Genomic DNA, 14,007 nt, shown 5'->3' with positions numbered 1-14,007 from the left:
CAGCATTACATTTTGAATTTGTGATTCTTTCTCGTCACAATCTTAATACTGTTACCTAAAAAGAGCAGCAACAAGAAGCATCTGTTTAACTGAATTAGCTCTGCCCGAAAACAAGCAGCTTGGCAAGAGTTCATCTGATACAACAACTTTACTGCCTTTTTGAAACAAACATGCTCTTAAAACTATGCAGCTGCTTTAGATTTTGACATCTATAAAGACACCAAATAGATTACACAGATCGATGTACCTATATATGATTAATAAACTGAAGTTAAGTTACAAATTGCTATGAGGAGTTCTGGATCTTGGTAAAGAGAACTAGAGAACATGGTAAGCATAAGAGGCTATATATACCTCATTGAAGGCATAACCACATGAGGTCTGCTCGGCATACACAAGCGCATGCAACTGAAGTATTCAGCGCATGGCCTAGCCAACTGTTCTCTGTGGAATTGCTTCAACCAAATTCCAGTATGCGCCTCCTTTTGAGAAAGCCACCTCCAAGTTGGGACAACATACGATACACAGTATCTCAAGGGCTGGGAGCTACTGTACGAGTCCCTCCGGCAATGTCTCTATCTCTGGACACCCCTCCATTACTAGATACTTGAGCGCAGTGACTCCATACATTCCATCTGAAAATGTTGTCAGGGCATCGCATTCATGCAGCCAGAGTTCTAGCAATTTTTTGTTGTTCCCAAGAATTGTTGGCATGGACACCAGCTTGCGACAATACCAGATCAACAATGTTTCAAGAGATGCAGGCAACTTTGGTACCTCCACCAAATTTTCACATTCTTTGATTTCAAGATCCTGGAGTCGAGGAGGCATGGCATTTTCATCAGCAGATATTGTTGATGGAAGTAAACCAGTTAAGTTGGAACGACCAAGCACATTTAAAACTCGAAGACAACTCAACCTTCGGAACTCTATGGCTGGCCATTGTACTATACTATTGTTGCCTCTAATCTCCATTGTTTCAACAAAACCAAAATGGTTCCATATATTCCGTTGTATTTGGGATGGTTCAGATGAGAAAAGGCAATTGCAGTCTACTATATCCACATCCTTAATAAATCTGCAAGGTATTTTTTTTCAGCTCCTCGTCAAAGAGCTCTACATTTTCCGCGAAGCCTTTAAGCCTCAATTTCACTCTAGAGTCACCAAGCCTCGAGAAATGAAGGTCCTTCACCAAAAATGGATCACAAAAAATCGAACACACACCTACACACTTTCACCGGTGGTGCTGGCCGGGTCGCCGGCGGCTCTACTGAAAATCCCCAGGTGTGCGAGCAATGCCCATATGAGCGTTATGAGCTCGCCGCCGCGGGCTATGGCCTCCGAGTGACCGTCAATGTTGTCCGATGGGGCGATGTACAACATCATCTCTGACCAAAAGCCAGCGAGGAGCTCCCATGCCGTGCTGGTCTCTCCTTGGTTTAGCTCCGCCAACTGTTGTCCGAGCTTGGCACCATCCTTGAGCACCTCATGATTCTGTGAAGCGCTCATCAGCTCCACCAACTGCTGATACTCCACTTCAGCTGTTGACACTCCGGCAAGGATGTGCTCGGCCTTCTTCTTGACGGTCTTGTACAAGCTCTTGCACCACTCGTCATCCTCTGGAAGCAGCTCAGGAGAGTTGGCCACCAGGTAGGCGCAGTACCGGGACAGGTGGATGGCAGCGGTCTTATGGTCAGAGGGAGGTTGACATGAGCCTGCTGACCTGAGTTCAAGAATGTTTGTGGCGATGTGGCACACCAGAATGGTATTGGCTATACCTTTTGTGCCATCAACCACCCAGACGTTTCGACATCGAGAACCGACAGCAAAGTTATCCAGTTCAGACATCAACCACCCATTGCCTGTGATATCTGCTACTGAATTATGAACTGGATAACTTTGCTGTCAGTTCTCGATGTCTGAAACGTCTGCGTGTGAGGATATGGGACATTTCAATTTTAGTATGAACGCAAGTAGTAAAAATCTTTAGAAAACATAGAGGAGTATCAGCCAGATAGATTCGATATGGGCTGGCTTTCATTTCAGCACGCACGCACGCATTGCCTGTGTGTTCTACTCCACGTCAGTTGCGAAAAGACAAGCTTGCTGTCAAGTCTGAGGTTCAGACTAGATGGGGAATATTCTGATTGGCTGATCTTTCAGCAGCATTGCTGGAAAGCAATTTTCCTTCATTTCATATTCACATCCGTTCTTCCACAATGTTATGATATAAAACCAATGTGCATGTAGTTGTCACTAACTAGAAGCTATGATAGCTACATAAACGAAAAACAAAGGAAGCAAAGTGGAATGAGAAGATAGTAAAGTAGGGAGAACGGGAGGACATCGCTGAAACGTGTCAAGGAAATTGACCATCTGTGCAGCAGTGTAGGTGCTGGTCAATTCCTCCCATAGTACGTACCTACCTCGTGCGTTTCACTCGTTTTCTTGTCTCCGCTCCGCTAGGGAATGTGTCATGGTCGACTCTTGACGACGTAGTAGTGGTCCTTGTAAACAGTTTCATTTGAATTATACCTTTGCACTGAAGATTAGATTGCACTGAGAGATTAAACATATGGTGAAGGGGAATGCAACTTCGGCCCTTCACCACTAGTTCTTCTAGTAAAGGGAGCATCTTGGGCATGCTTGCTATTGGGCATACAGAAATATATAGCTTCTTGAGCAGAGGGAACGATACATCTGCCACTTGTCCTGGCACCTCCTGGTGCCATCGCTCTAGTTCATCCATGTCGGCACTTATCATATGTTCCAATTTAGGAAAGAAGGGTGGTCTAGAAGTATTGGATTCCCTGATGTCAGTATCTTCAGTGCCAACACATATACTTGTCAACCTATGCAAGCCGTGCAAACGCAAGTACACGAGGGAGGGCAGCCGCCATAATGGTGGAAGATCCTTGCAATTCATGCAGTCACTCAGAGTAAGTTCACTGAGATGCTCTAACACTGTAGAGTTGTGCATCCATGATGACAATTTAGCACCAGTGTAATTACGTAACACTAGAATTTCAAGCCTTTTGTGGGGAAGAAGGGCCTCTAATATTGTTTCTGCTTTAGCATCTGCATATTGAATACGAGTACTGTAGATTCAGATCATCTGCATATTGGTTCCCAATTGAGTGACAATCGTTTCAAATTATGCTTGGTAGACAGGTTGCCTTCTTTAGCATTTTCTGCAACATGCACTTTTCTCAGCTCAAACAAAGAAAGAGCACCACCTAGATTCAGATCTTTCAGTTGATCAATTCCACGACCTGCATCACTATCAGTGACATAACTTGTCAATGTCTATAGAGAATTCAGCTGGCCAATACCCTCTGGCATGCGCTCCAATCTTGTACACCCAACAAGGAAGATGTGTCGAAGACTTCTCATATATTTCATGCCGCCTTCTGGTAATTTCTTCAGGTGTCTACAACTAATGAGCTTCAATGTTTGCAAGCCATACAGTATGGTAATGGCTTCAGGCAGTGCATGTATACTAGAGTGAGAAAAATCTAGATAGCGAAGATGCTTCAAGTTTTTCATATGTCCCTCCGTTGAGAATGTCTTCAGTGCTCGCAAGGACATAAATTTTGACTTAGTCATACTCAGAAACTTGTCTTCATCACAAGGAAGCCACTCACTTTGGACTAATATCGTGCGGGCCCGGGTAGCTAGAATTTCCTCCATGGTTGCAATAGCTTGATTACTGACATAATGAAGTGACAAATGTTGAGCCTCATGCTGTAATGGTCTAGCAGCTGTGGATCCTTGCAGAATCTCCTGATGTGATGAAGATTCTTGCAGAATGGAGCAATCATTTCCGCTTATGGAGTCAGCAAGATCATGCATCTTGCAAGTAGTTGGTCGGTGGATTTTCTCATCTTCATTTGCAGAGAGTAGATCCTTTTGAATCTCCACGTCTTGGAGGAAACATCTACAAACTAGTAAATCAAAAATTTGTTGGCCTCTTGTTTCTGATGCAATAAAGTCATTTTCCATCCATAGCTGGATTAACAAGTCTTTATCCATTGGGCTATCCTTGGGGAAAATAGCACAAAAGAAAAAGCATATTTTTGCTTCCGATGACAAGTGATCATAGCTTAGCTGTAGTGCAGGTACAGTCCCAGTGGTTGTCAGGATGCCATTCTTCCAGACATCACTATGCAGAACAGAAAACCACTGATTGTGATGCTTTGAACAAATTAAAGTTGCCATGGTCTTGATAGCAAGAGGCAATCCCTTACACTAGTGGACAATACTCTTAGCCAGTGAAATCAATTCCTCTTGCTTTCTCACTTCCCTTCCAAATGCGTTCATATGAAAAAGTTCGCATGACTGATCCTCATTTAGAACATATATCCAATGTGAAGGAAGTGTGCCCATTATAGAAGCAACTTGATCGATGTGGCTTATCAAAATTATAGGACGCTTTGCTTATTATAAGAAATATTACTGGCTTGTCCTTTGCAATAAAAGGATTGGGCCTCTTTGTTGCACCTTGTTACTTTGGTTACTTGTTACTTGCTGTCAATTGTCTTGGTATCAAACTGTTTGTTACTACTACTTTACAGCACTTGCAGAGAATACCTTGCTAAAACCGCTTATCAATTCCTTTTGCTCCTCGTTGGGTTCGAAACTCTTACTTATATATCAAAATGACTACGATTGATCCCCTATACTTGTGGGTCATCACCTATCCCTGTGCACTCCGGATGCCCGGGGTTCTTGACCCCCAGTGCCTGGGCCTCTTAGGTGTGCAACCCCTAGCTAGTCTGGGTGCCCGGAGTTGCCTGTGGGCAATAGCTCGTGCAGCTGCTCGAGCAAATGAGCATACAGGCAAGAAGAGAGGAAAAAACAAGGCAACAAATTCCTTTCTTTTTTCCACTGAGCAAGTGATACGTCTCCAACATATATATACTTTCTGATTGTTTCATGCTATTATAGTATCAATCTTGGATGTTTTATATGCAGTTTTATATCATTTTATGGGACTAGTCTATTACCTAGTGCCCAGTGCGAGTTGTTGTTTTTTTGCTTGTTTTTGGCTCTTCAGAAAATTAATATGAAACGGAGTTCAAACGGAGAAAAATATTTGGATTAATTTTTTCTGGACCAGAAGGGACCCAAGAAGGTTGGGGAGAAGACCACAAGGGCTACGAGGGAGCGACAAGCTCGCTAGGCGAACCCTTGGTGGAGCCCCAGGCTTGTGGGCCCCTCGTGGCACCTCTTGACCTAATTCCGCCTCTATAAATAATCAAATATTCTTAATACACCAAAGACCCACGCGAAACACTTTTTTTGCCGCCGCAAGCTTCCGTTCTTCCACAATCCCATCTGGAGGCCTTTTCCGGTACTGCCGCTTGGGAAATCGATCACGGAGGGCTTCTTTCTTGCCGCCTTCCGATTATGCGTGAGTAGTTTAGCACAGACCTATGAGTCCAAAGCTACTAGCTAGATGGCTTCTTCTCTTTCTTTGATCTTCAATACCATGTTCTTCTTGATCTTCTTGGAGTTCTATCTAATGTAATATTCTTTTACGGTGTGTTTGTTGGGATCCAATGAATTGTGGATTTATGATCTGAATATTCATGAGAAATATTTGAGTATTTTCTGAACTTATTTATGCATGATTGTTATAGCTTTGTATTTCTCTCCGATCTATCCGTTTGATTTGGCCAACTAGATTGATTTATCTTCGGTGGAAGAGATGCTTTGTGATGGATTCAATATTACGGTGCTCTATCCCAGTGATATCCCAGTGACAGAAAGGGGCAAGACACGTATTTGTATTGTTGCCATTAAAGATAAAACGACGGGGTTTATTCATATTAGTTGAGTTACTTTGTTTACATCATGTCATCTTGCTTAAGGCGTTACTCTGTTTCATACTTAATAGGATAGATGCATGCTGGATAGCGGTCGATGGGTGCAGTAATAGTAGTAGATGCAGGTAGGAGTCTACCACTACCAGCGAAAAGCCTAGCAGTAGCGCGGATGGCCGCGCTACTGATACGACGCTACAGCTAACGCTTATCAGTAGCGCGCTTTGACCCGCGCTACTGCTATTACTTTAGCAGTAGCGCGATTAGCACGGGCGCGCTACTGCTAAACCTAGGGTGGCGGGAACGGTACGTCAATTTTAGTAGCAGCGTGGTTCGACCGGGCCGCGCTACTGCTAAGTTTGTAGCAGTAGCGCATGTCTGGGGCCCGCGCTACTGCTAATTAGCAGTAGCACTTCTTCCTGACCCGCGCTGCTGTTAAGATTCTGTGTATAAGGTTTTCCCTAGCAGTGTACACCCAAAAATAATGAGGTTAGTTGGAACATCAATTTGTTTTTACCCACACCTCTAGAAATGTAATTTCATCATGAAAATTTGCATGCATGTAGAAAAAACACCAATGTTTCTTTCCAAAAAATTCAGAATTTTTTTGAAATTTTTACTATTTTTTCGGATTTAACAGTTCATCGGGGATCACTGGAGCTCGCGATCACATACTCCATGTCCTAGGTTACATCCCTATTGTAGCCATCCCAGTGCTTGGGTACACACTCACCCTGGAGAACACATTGGTTTTACAGTACTGAAATGTTCAGGTTTGACGGTACTAGTGGTTAGTAGTGGAAGCAGTAGACAACTACCAATTTCAGCACATACTTAGTATATATCGTGTAGTGCTGATCTAATCAAGCAGATTATGTTGTGTTCACATAATAAGATCTGCTTTACAGTACTGAAACGTTCAGGTTTGACTGGGAACTCCAACATGCTCAGCTATTTGGTGAGCTAAAGAAAATTTGAGGCACTGAATATTCATTTTCATGCAAGTAATCGTGCATTCATGCCTTCTCAAAGACTGAGTAAACATGCACTGACAAATTTCAGTCTATATTGATAATGACAGATTTCAAACTACTATCACAAACTAGTCACTGAATTATTTCAGACAGCAATAGCGGTTGCTTCAAGACTGAGTAATATGCAGTAACAGAAGTTCATTCCAAAATGACCGTCTTTCTTAGACTGAGTAATATCACTAAATAGTCACTGAATTATTTTTGAACATGTCGTTCCTTCTCGCCACAATCTTAATGCTGTCAGCTAACAAAGGGCAACGACAACAAGGAGCACCACACAACTGAATAAGCTCTGCCTGGAAACAAGCAACCTGTCACGAGTTGATCTTAAATAACAACGATAATTGGACATCCTTACGGCCTTTTTGATACAAATATTCTGTAGCTGTTATACATACAATGTATGATATGCAATGTATACCACATACATCACACCATCTTCACCTAAAGATGACCCTGTTTTGCTACAATCAGGCCCTGGTCACTACCTCCAGCTCTGTGTATGGTCCTCACCAGTCATGTTACTGTCGAAGATAAGATAGATGATCTGAGGGAATGAATGGATATAAAAGATTTTTTTTGTAAGCAGCAGAGGAGATCATGTAATCACGTAGATGTTGTATTTATAAAATCTCCTCCTCCGTTCTACGAGGTCGTACAACATACTTGAATGGGAACCAAAGCAAATTCCAGTCACTGAGTTATGTCATACAGTATAACAGGAATTACTTGAAGACTGGGTGATCCATAAAGCCATGACCATAATTTGATAATGAACTATGTAAATGGCAGTGCCTAACAGTTGTGTCGTAGACCAGCATGGTCCAATATGTACTTAGCAGGCAAGGGTCACGTACTAGCAAGTATAAACTTCACTGAACTTGATTTGTAAAGGAAACAACTTTCCCCGTAACTGTTGCAGTGCATGTACAACTAATGTGAATCATTTGGACGTCATAGCAGATACCTGGAGACAAAAACACAAGCACTCTTTACATAGGTACAGGTTTTGACATCTACAACGAGACCAAATAGATTATTTGGATAGATGGAACTATATATGCATGATTAATAACTGAGGTTGAGTTATAAATTTTGGAAGGTGACATAATAACCAGGTAAAGAGAAGAGGGTGTCTATATACCTCATTGGCACACATAGCTCCACGAGGCACAGGCACACACAGGACAGGAGGCACATGCACATGCATCCCAATGAAGACAGTCTAAGCATTCAGTGCATGGTATCAGCCAATCTATCTGTCTCGAATTGCACTGATCTGCCAACTGATCTACGTGGAATTGCTTCAATCAAATTCCAGTAAGCACCTCCTATCGAGAAGGCCTCCTCCAGGTTGTGGCAGTCCCTGATAGTTAGTTCCTCAAGGGCTGGGAGCTGCTGCAGGAGTCCCTCCGGTAGCGATTCTACCCATGGGCACCGCACCATTTCCAGCTTCTTGAGCATAGTGACTCCATACTTTCCATCTGGAAACATCATTAGGGCATTGCACTGTATCACACTTAATGTTGTCAATCTTTTTGCATTCCCAAGATTTTTTGGCATGGACACCAGCTTGGCACAACATGCGATGTGCAAATATTCAAGATTTGCGGGCAACATGGGTACCTCCACTAAATTCACACAGTTTTCAATTCCAAGATACTGGAGTCGAGGAGGCAAAGCATTTTCATCATCACATATTCTTGATGGAAGTGAACCAGTAAAGTTGGAACAGTAAGACATTTTTAGACTTCGGATACGCTTCAAGTGTCTCAGTTCTGCCGCTGGCCATTTTACTATGCTATAGTTGTCTGAAATCCATATACATTCAACGAAACGGAAATTGTTCCATATATTCCATTGTATTTGGGAAAGTACAGAGGAGAAAAGACTGCCCCAACCTACAATATCCAACTTCTTAAAGAATCTGCAACCTATTCTGTTCAGCATCTCTTCAAATAAATTTACATCTTCATTCCGACCATCGAGTCGAAGTCGCACGTCAGAGTCACCAAGGCTCGAAAAATGAAGTCTAGTAGGTCCCAACATACATTCAGGCGTCAGCCATATTTCGCCTGTGCAGTGAAGGTTAGATTGCATAGGTAGATGCATCAGATGGTAAAGAGGAATGTTTGAGAACACCAACTGTATATCTTCAAGCAAAGGGAGCATCATGGGAATTCTTCTTAGCATTGGGCATCTGAAAATATCTAGCTTCTTGAGCCGAGGAAATGATACATTCACTGCTTGTCCAGCCACCTCCAGGTGCCATCTCTCTAGGTTACGCATGTCATTAAATTTCATAGTTTCCAGCTTAGGAAATAAGGGTGGGGGAGAAGCACAGGATTTGCCATTGTCTATGCCATCATTCCCAACACATATACTTCTCAAGCTATGCAAACCATCCAAACTCAAGTACCTGAGGGAGGGCAGATGCCATATTGGTGGGAGATCCTTGCAATATTTGCAGCTTTTCAGACGAAGTTCACTGAGATGTTCTAACAGTTTAGACTTGTGCATCCATGATGAAAATTTATCACCGGTGTAATTAGACAATTGTAAAACTTCAAGTCTATTGTGAGGACGAAGGGCCTCTAATATTCCTTCTGCATTAGTATCTACATTACATCCAATTTGTGTCCTATAAGAAGGTTCACATTTCCAATTGAGTGATAAACATTTCAAATTATGCTTGGCGAACATATTGCCTTCTTTAGCATTATTTGCACTATGCACTTTTCTTAGCTCAGTCAAAGAAAGAGCACCACAAAGATTCAAATCTTTCAATTGATCAATGCCACGACCCGCATCACTATCAATGACATAATTCGTCAATGTTTGTAGAGAAGTCAACTGACCAATACCTTGTGGCATACGCTCCAAACGATGACATCCAAGGAGGAAGATGTGCCGAAGACTTCTCATAGATCTCATGCCTTCTGGCAATTTCTTTAGGTATTCACAACTATTGAGCTTCAATGTTTGCAAGCTGTACAACATGGTAATGGCTTCAGGCAGCGCAGATACATAAGAATCAGAACAATCTAGGTAGCGAAGATGCTTCAAATTCGTCAAATATGGCCTGATATAGCATGTTTTCAATGCTCGTAAGGATATGAATTTTGACTTACCCATACCCCCCCTTCGAACTAATATTGTGCGGGGCCGGGGAGCAAGAATTTTCTGCATGGTCGCAATAGTATGATCATGCACATAATCAAGTGACAGATGTCGAACTTCGTGTTGTAATGAATTGACATATGTGGACTCTTGCGGAATTTGTTGCCATGAAGATTCTTGCAGAATAGAGCAATCATTTCCACTTACGGAGTCAGCAAGATCATGCATGAGATCATGCATCTTGTAAGTGGTTGGCATGTAGATGAACTCATTATATTCATCTCGAAATCCGGAGAGCAGATTATTTTGAATATCACCATCTTGAATGAAACATCTCCAAACTAGTAGATCAAAAATTTGTTGGCCTCTTGTTTCTGATGGAACAAAATCATTTGCCATCCATAGGTGGATTAACATGTCTTTATCCATGATGCTACCCTTGGGGAAAATAGCACAAAAGGAAAAGCATATTTTTTCTTCTGATTTCAAGTGATCATAGCTCAGTTGTAGCGCAGGTACAATCCTAGTTGTGAGAATATCATTTTTCCAGACATCACTATCCAGAACAGAAAACCACTGACTGTGATCCTTCAAATGAAGTAACGTTGCGATGGTCTTGATAGCAAGAGGCAACCCCTTACACTTGTGTACAATACTCTTAGCTACTGAAATAATTTCTTCTGTCTTTTCCACTGTCCTTCCAAATGCATTCGTATGAAAAAGCTCCCATGATTGATCCTCTTTTAAAAGTGATATATGATGTGTAGGAAGTGTGCCCATAATAGAAGCAACTTGCTCGCTACGGCATGTCACAATTATAGCACTACCGGGGCCAGCATCTGAGCACAACAATGATAGCATGTCTTTCCACTTTTGTCCATCTTCATTCCAAACATCATCAAGCACTAGGAGGTACATTTTCTTGCCCAACACTTCATGAAGTTTCTTCTGCAGTGCCTCCATTTCGGTCAAGTCACACTTGCTCATCGTGGCTACTTGTATTATAGATCGGATTATTTCATCGATAACAAATTTGTTAGAGACACAAACCCATATGACCAACTCAAAATGATGCATAACTCGTTGGTCATTGTGCACAAGTTGAGCAAGTGTGGTTTTACCAATCCCCCCCATACCTACTATGGGGAGCACCATAATAGTATTATCATCATTATTGTTATTGATGTTAGAGTGCTCGAGCAATATCTTCACCACTAGTTCCTTCTCATCTTCTTTGCCAACAATCTCTGAGTTATCAACATGAGAGTTTGTTCGCGGATGAATAACGGTTGGTGCCTCGGTATTTTGTAGGAAATGGAAAGTGTTCATCTCCGTGACCAGTTCATCTATGATTTTAAGGGCATCCTTCATCTTCCCACTCATTGAAAGACGGAAAACAATCGGACTATTGACACTGAAATAACTCAACACCTGAAACGGAAAGATATAAATTGAAATAAAAAGGCTTATGTTTCCAAATTAAAACCCTAAGCTGAAAATAGAACCAAACAACAGAAATAGAATTGTCAAGTAGTCCTATTAAGGGTTTTTGTTACTGCTCAGTGTATTCAGTACAGTGGGGTTACCGTGTTTCCCTCTACCATACGAGAAACATACAAGCTGACCCAAAAGAATCTTTTGTTTTTGAAATTTTGAGTTTGCATGCATAGTTAACTAACCTGGAAACTTTTACATAACATCCAAGCAACGATGGTGGCAGGTGTGCCCCTCCTAAGCATGCAACACAAAGGTCTTGTGTTCGATTCCCCATGACAGGCGCAAAGAACTAAAACCAGTGCGACACAAGCGATTTTCTAACTAATATGAGCACAATTCATATTTGTACCTCGCCCAGATAAATTTGAAGTTGAATTTCGTTGGAAAATTTTGAAAGGTAGTCGCTCGGTGTTTTTGGGTAACCGTGCCCCCTCCCATCCGCCTAAATTTTTGGGATTCGCTACCCAAAACCTTGGTCCCATTTCAACCTCAAACTCTATTTAAAATACAATAGCGTCACGCCAATTCAATTTAAACTTCCAAACAGATCCTCAACTAAAATTGAAGGGCTTCCATTTCCAAAGCCAGTCGGTCCGGAAGAAGGTAGGACAAACCTTGCGTGCGGTTGAGTGGCTGCGGATCTGGGCAGCACGGCGGCGCAGCACCTCGTAGCGGAAGGCATCAAGGACGTCATCGGCTTGGTAAGCCGCGGTCTTGAGGTCCTTGATCCACTGGCGGATGGCAGGGTTGGTGCGGCTCTTGTCTTCAGCATCGAGCAGGATGCACTGGACGGCAGCAAGGTGGCGCTCCAGCTTCCGGCGGGCCTTGTCCAGCCCCCACGCCCTCAGCAGCTCGCGCACCATCGCATCGCCAGCCTTGGCCGCCACGCTGCCCAACAGCGGTATCAGCAGGGGAACCATGTCGCGCCGGTGTGGAGGCGAACCAGCGTTGAGAGAAATTAGGTCATGATTGGAGAGGCAGCTGTCATGTCGCCATTGGAGGGTTGCTAGCCAGCCTAGCCTAGGTATGTACGTCCAGCATGTTAGAAACATGCTAGGGCGTCCACTACGAGGCTAGCATTCCAACGCGGAAGGCGCGCCTCCATTGTTTCCTCCGCGCGGATCCATACAAAGCCGGCCGGGTTTTCATTTCCAAGCTGGTTGTCGTTTGGCCCAATGCCATGGCTTCACGTAATCTTGAAACTCCATCTCTCCGTTCATAGCGAGGCGTATATATCGAACTCCATCTCTTCGCTGCATGCTCCTTTTGTCCGATGAAAAGTGTACGTTTGACTTTAAAATTTATCCACAAAAGAGTCTACTTTTATCTTTTCAAAGCACTTTAAAGTAGAAAAAAATATTTCTCTCTCATCACACGGTAACCAAGACCAATAACATTCTACACATGGTCTTCTTCATTTCTACATGCGCTTATCTTATTGGGGGTTGAGTAATTAAAGATTAGAGAGATGGTAGTTTGCACCTTTCAAATGCATTTTTTACTCGACGTCATAATTTGTCCTAAAATTTCTATATGTACACTTTTCATCGGAGGGAGGGAGTAATTAAGTTCATCTTTTTCTCTGCTAATAATTAAGTTTCGTTATTATGTTAGTATGAATATCTTATATAGGCATTCAATTATCTATACAATGATTTCTACTTTTTTTTAAAACGAAGACGCTAGGAGCGTCCGGCTTTAAATTAATAAAGCCAACAGCGAACAGGCAGAGTGTAATACGGACATACTTAACACCAACAACATAAGCGCTATGGCGAAGCGAGAAACGATAGTCTAGTAAGGGTGCAAACGCCGGACTACGAGAAGATTACAAGGCCGAAGCCCATGAATATAAGCACGCAGGCTCGCTAGAACAAAATAGATACCGCACCCTCAGGTAGGTATCGCCGGCTCCCTAGCCGCCAGAAACACTTGGTTATGAACTTAATACTTGAAGATACATGTTGGATAGCGGTCTTAGGTTGGAGTATTAGTTGTATATGCAGTTGGATAACGGTCTACATATCACGAATGTAATGTCTATATGAGATTATACCAACGATGATCATAGTCATAAATATAAATATTGCAATTTAATCAATGTCCAGTCGTAATGTGTTCATCACACTACACTTTTATGGTTGAAGAGATACCAGTAGTGAACCTATGGCTCTGAGGGTCTATCTTCTTATACTGAAAACTTTACAAAAGTAGTATTTCTGTGTTGACCATTTTTTAATGTACCTATCAATTCTTACCATACCGTGCAATCTAATGTTGTAAATTGCAAGAAAAGAAGCTAGACAACGCTTTCGATGTGTTGAAGACAAGTTTGTCTTGTGTTTTTTGTGCAAGCAGCAATGACTCTGTTTACTGGAAAAAAAAACTCATTCTGGTTCAATAAAACATTGATTCTGTACGGAGGGAAATACTTATTGCTATGTCGTTACTTCACCCTTATACTTGGATTAATTGAAAAGAAAAAGAGATAAAGAAGGACCCTACCGGGGGGAATCCGCGCCCACGGATAT

The 14,007-nt window shown here is 42.4% G+C and overlaps 1 protein-coding gene across 1 annotated transcript; it reads right to left on the bottom strand.

The window, feature by feature from the left end:
* Positions 1–1,224: 1,224 nt before the first annotated feature.
* LOC119329795 lies at positions 1,225–12,396 on the bottom strand. Its single transcript, XM_037602886.1, has 6 exons — positions 12,091–12,396; positions 11,101–11,410; positions 3,645–4,166; positions 3,177–3,272; positions 3,013–3,078; positions 1,225–1,877 (listed from the first exon to the last, which is right to left on the bottom strand). The coding sequence occupies exons 1-6, from the start codon at positions 12,394–12,396 to the stop codon at positions 1,225–1,227; spliced, it is 1,953 nt and encodes a 650-aa protein (XP_037458783.1).
* Between the last annotated feature and the right edge of the window lie 1,611 nt (positions 12,397–14,007).

Source organism: Triticum dicoccoides, chromosome 7A (assembly GCF_002162155.2).
Source record: "Triticum dicoccoides isolate Atlit2015 ecotype Zavitan chromosome 7A, WEW_v2.0, whole genome shotgun sequence".
Classification (NCBI taxonomy): Eukaryota; Viridiplantae; Streptophyta; class Magnoliopsida; order Poales; family Poaceae; genus Triticum; species Triticum dicoccoides.
The sequence above is the reverse complement of the archived record's forward strand: the minus strand, read 5'-3'. Positions and strand labels throughout refer to the sequence as shown.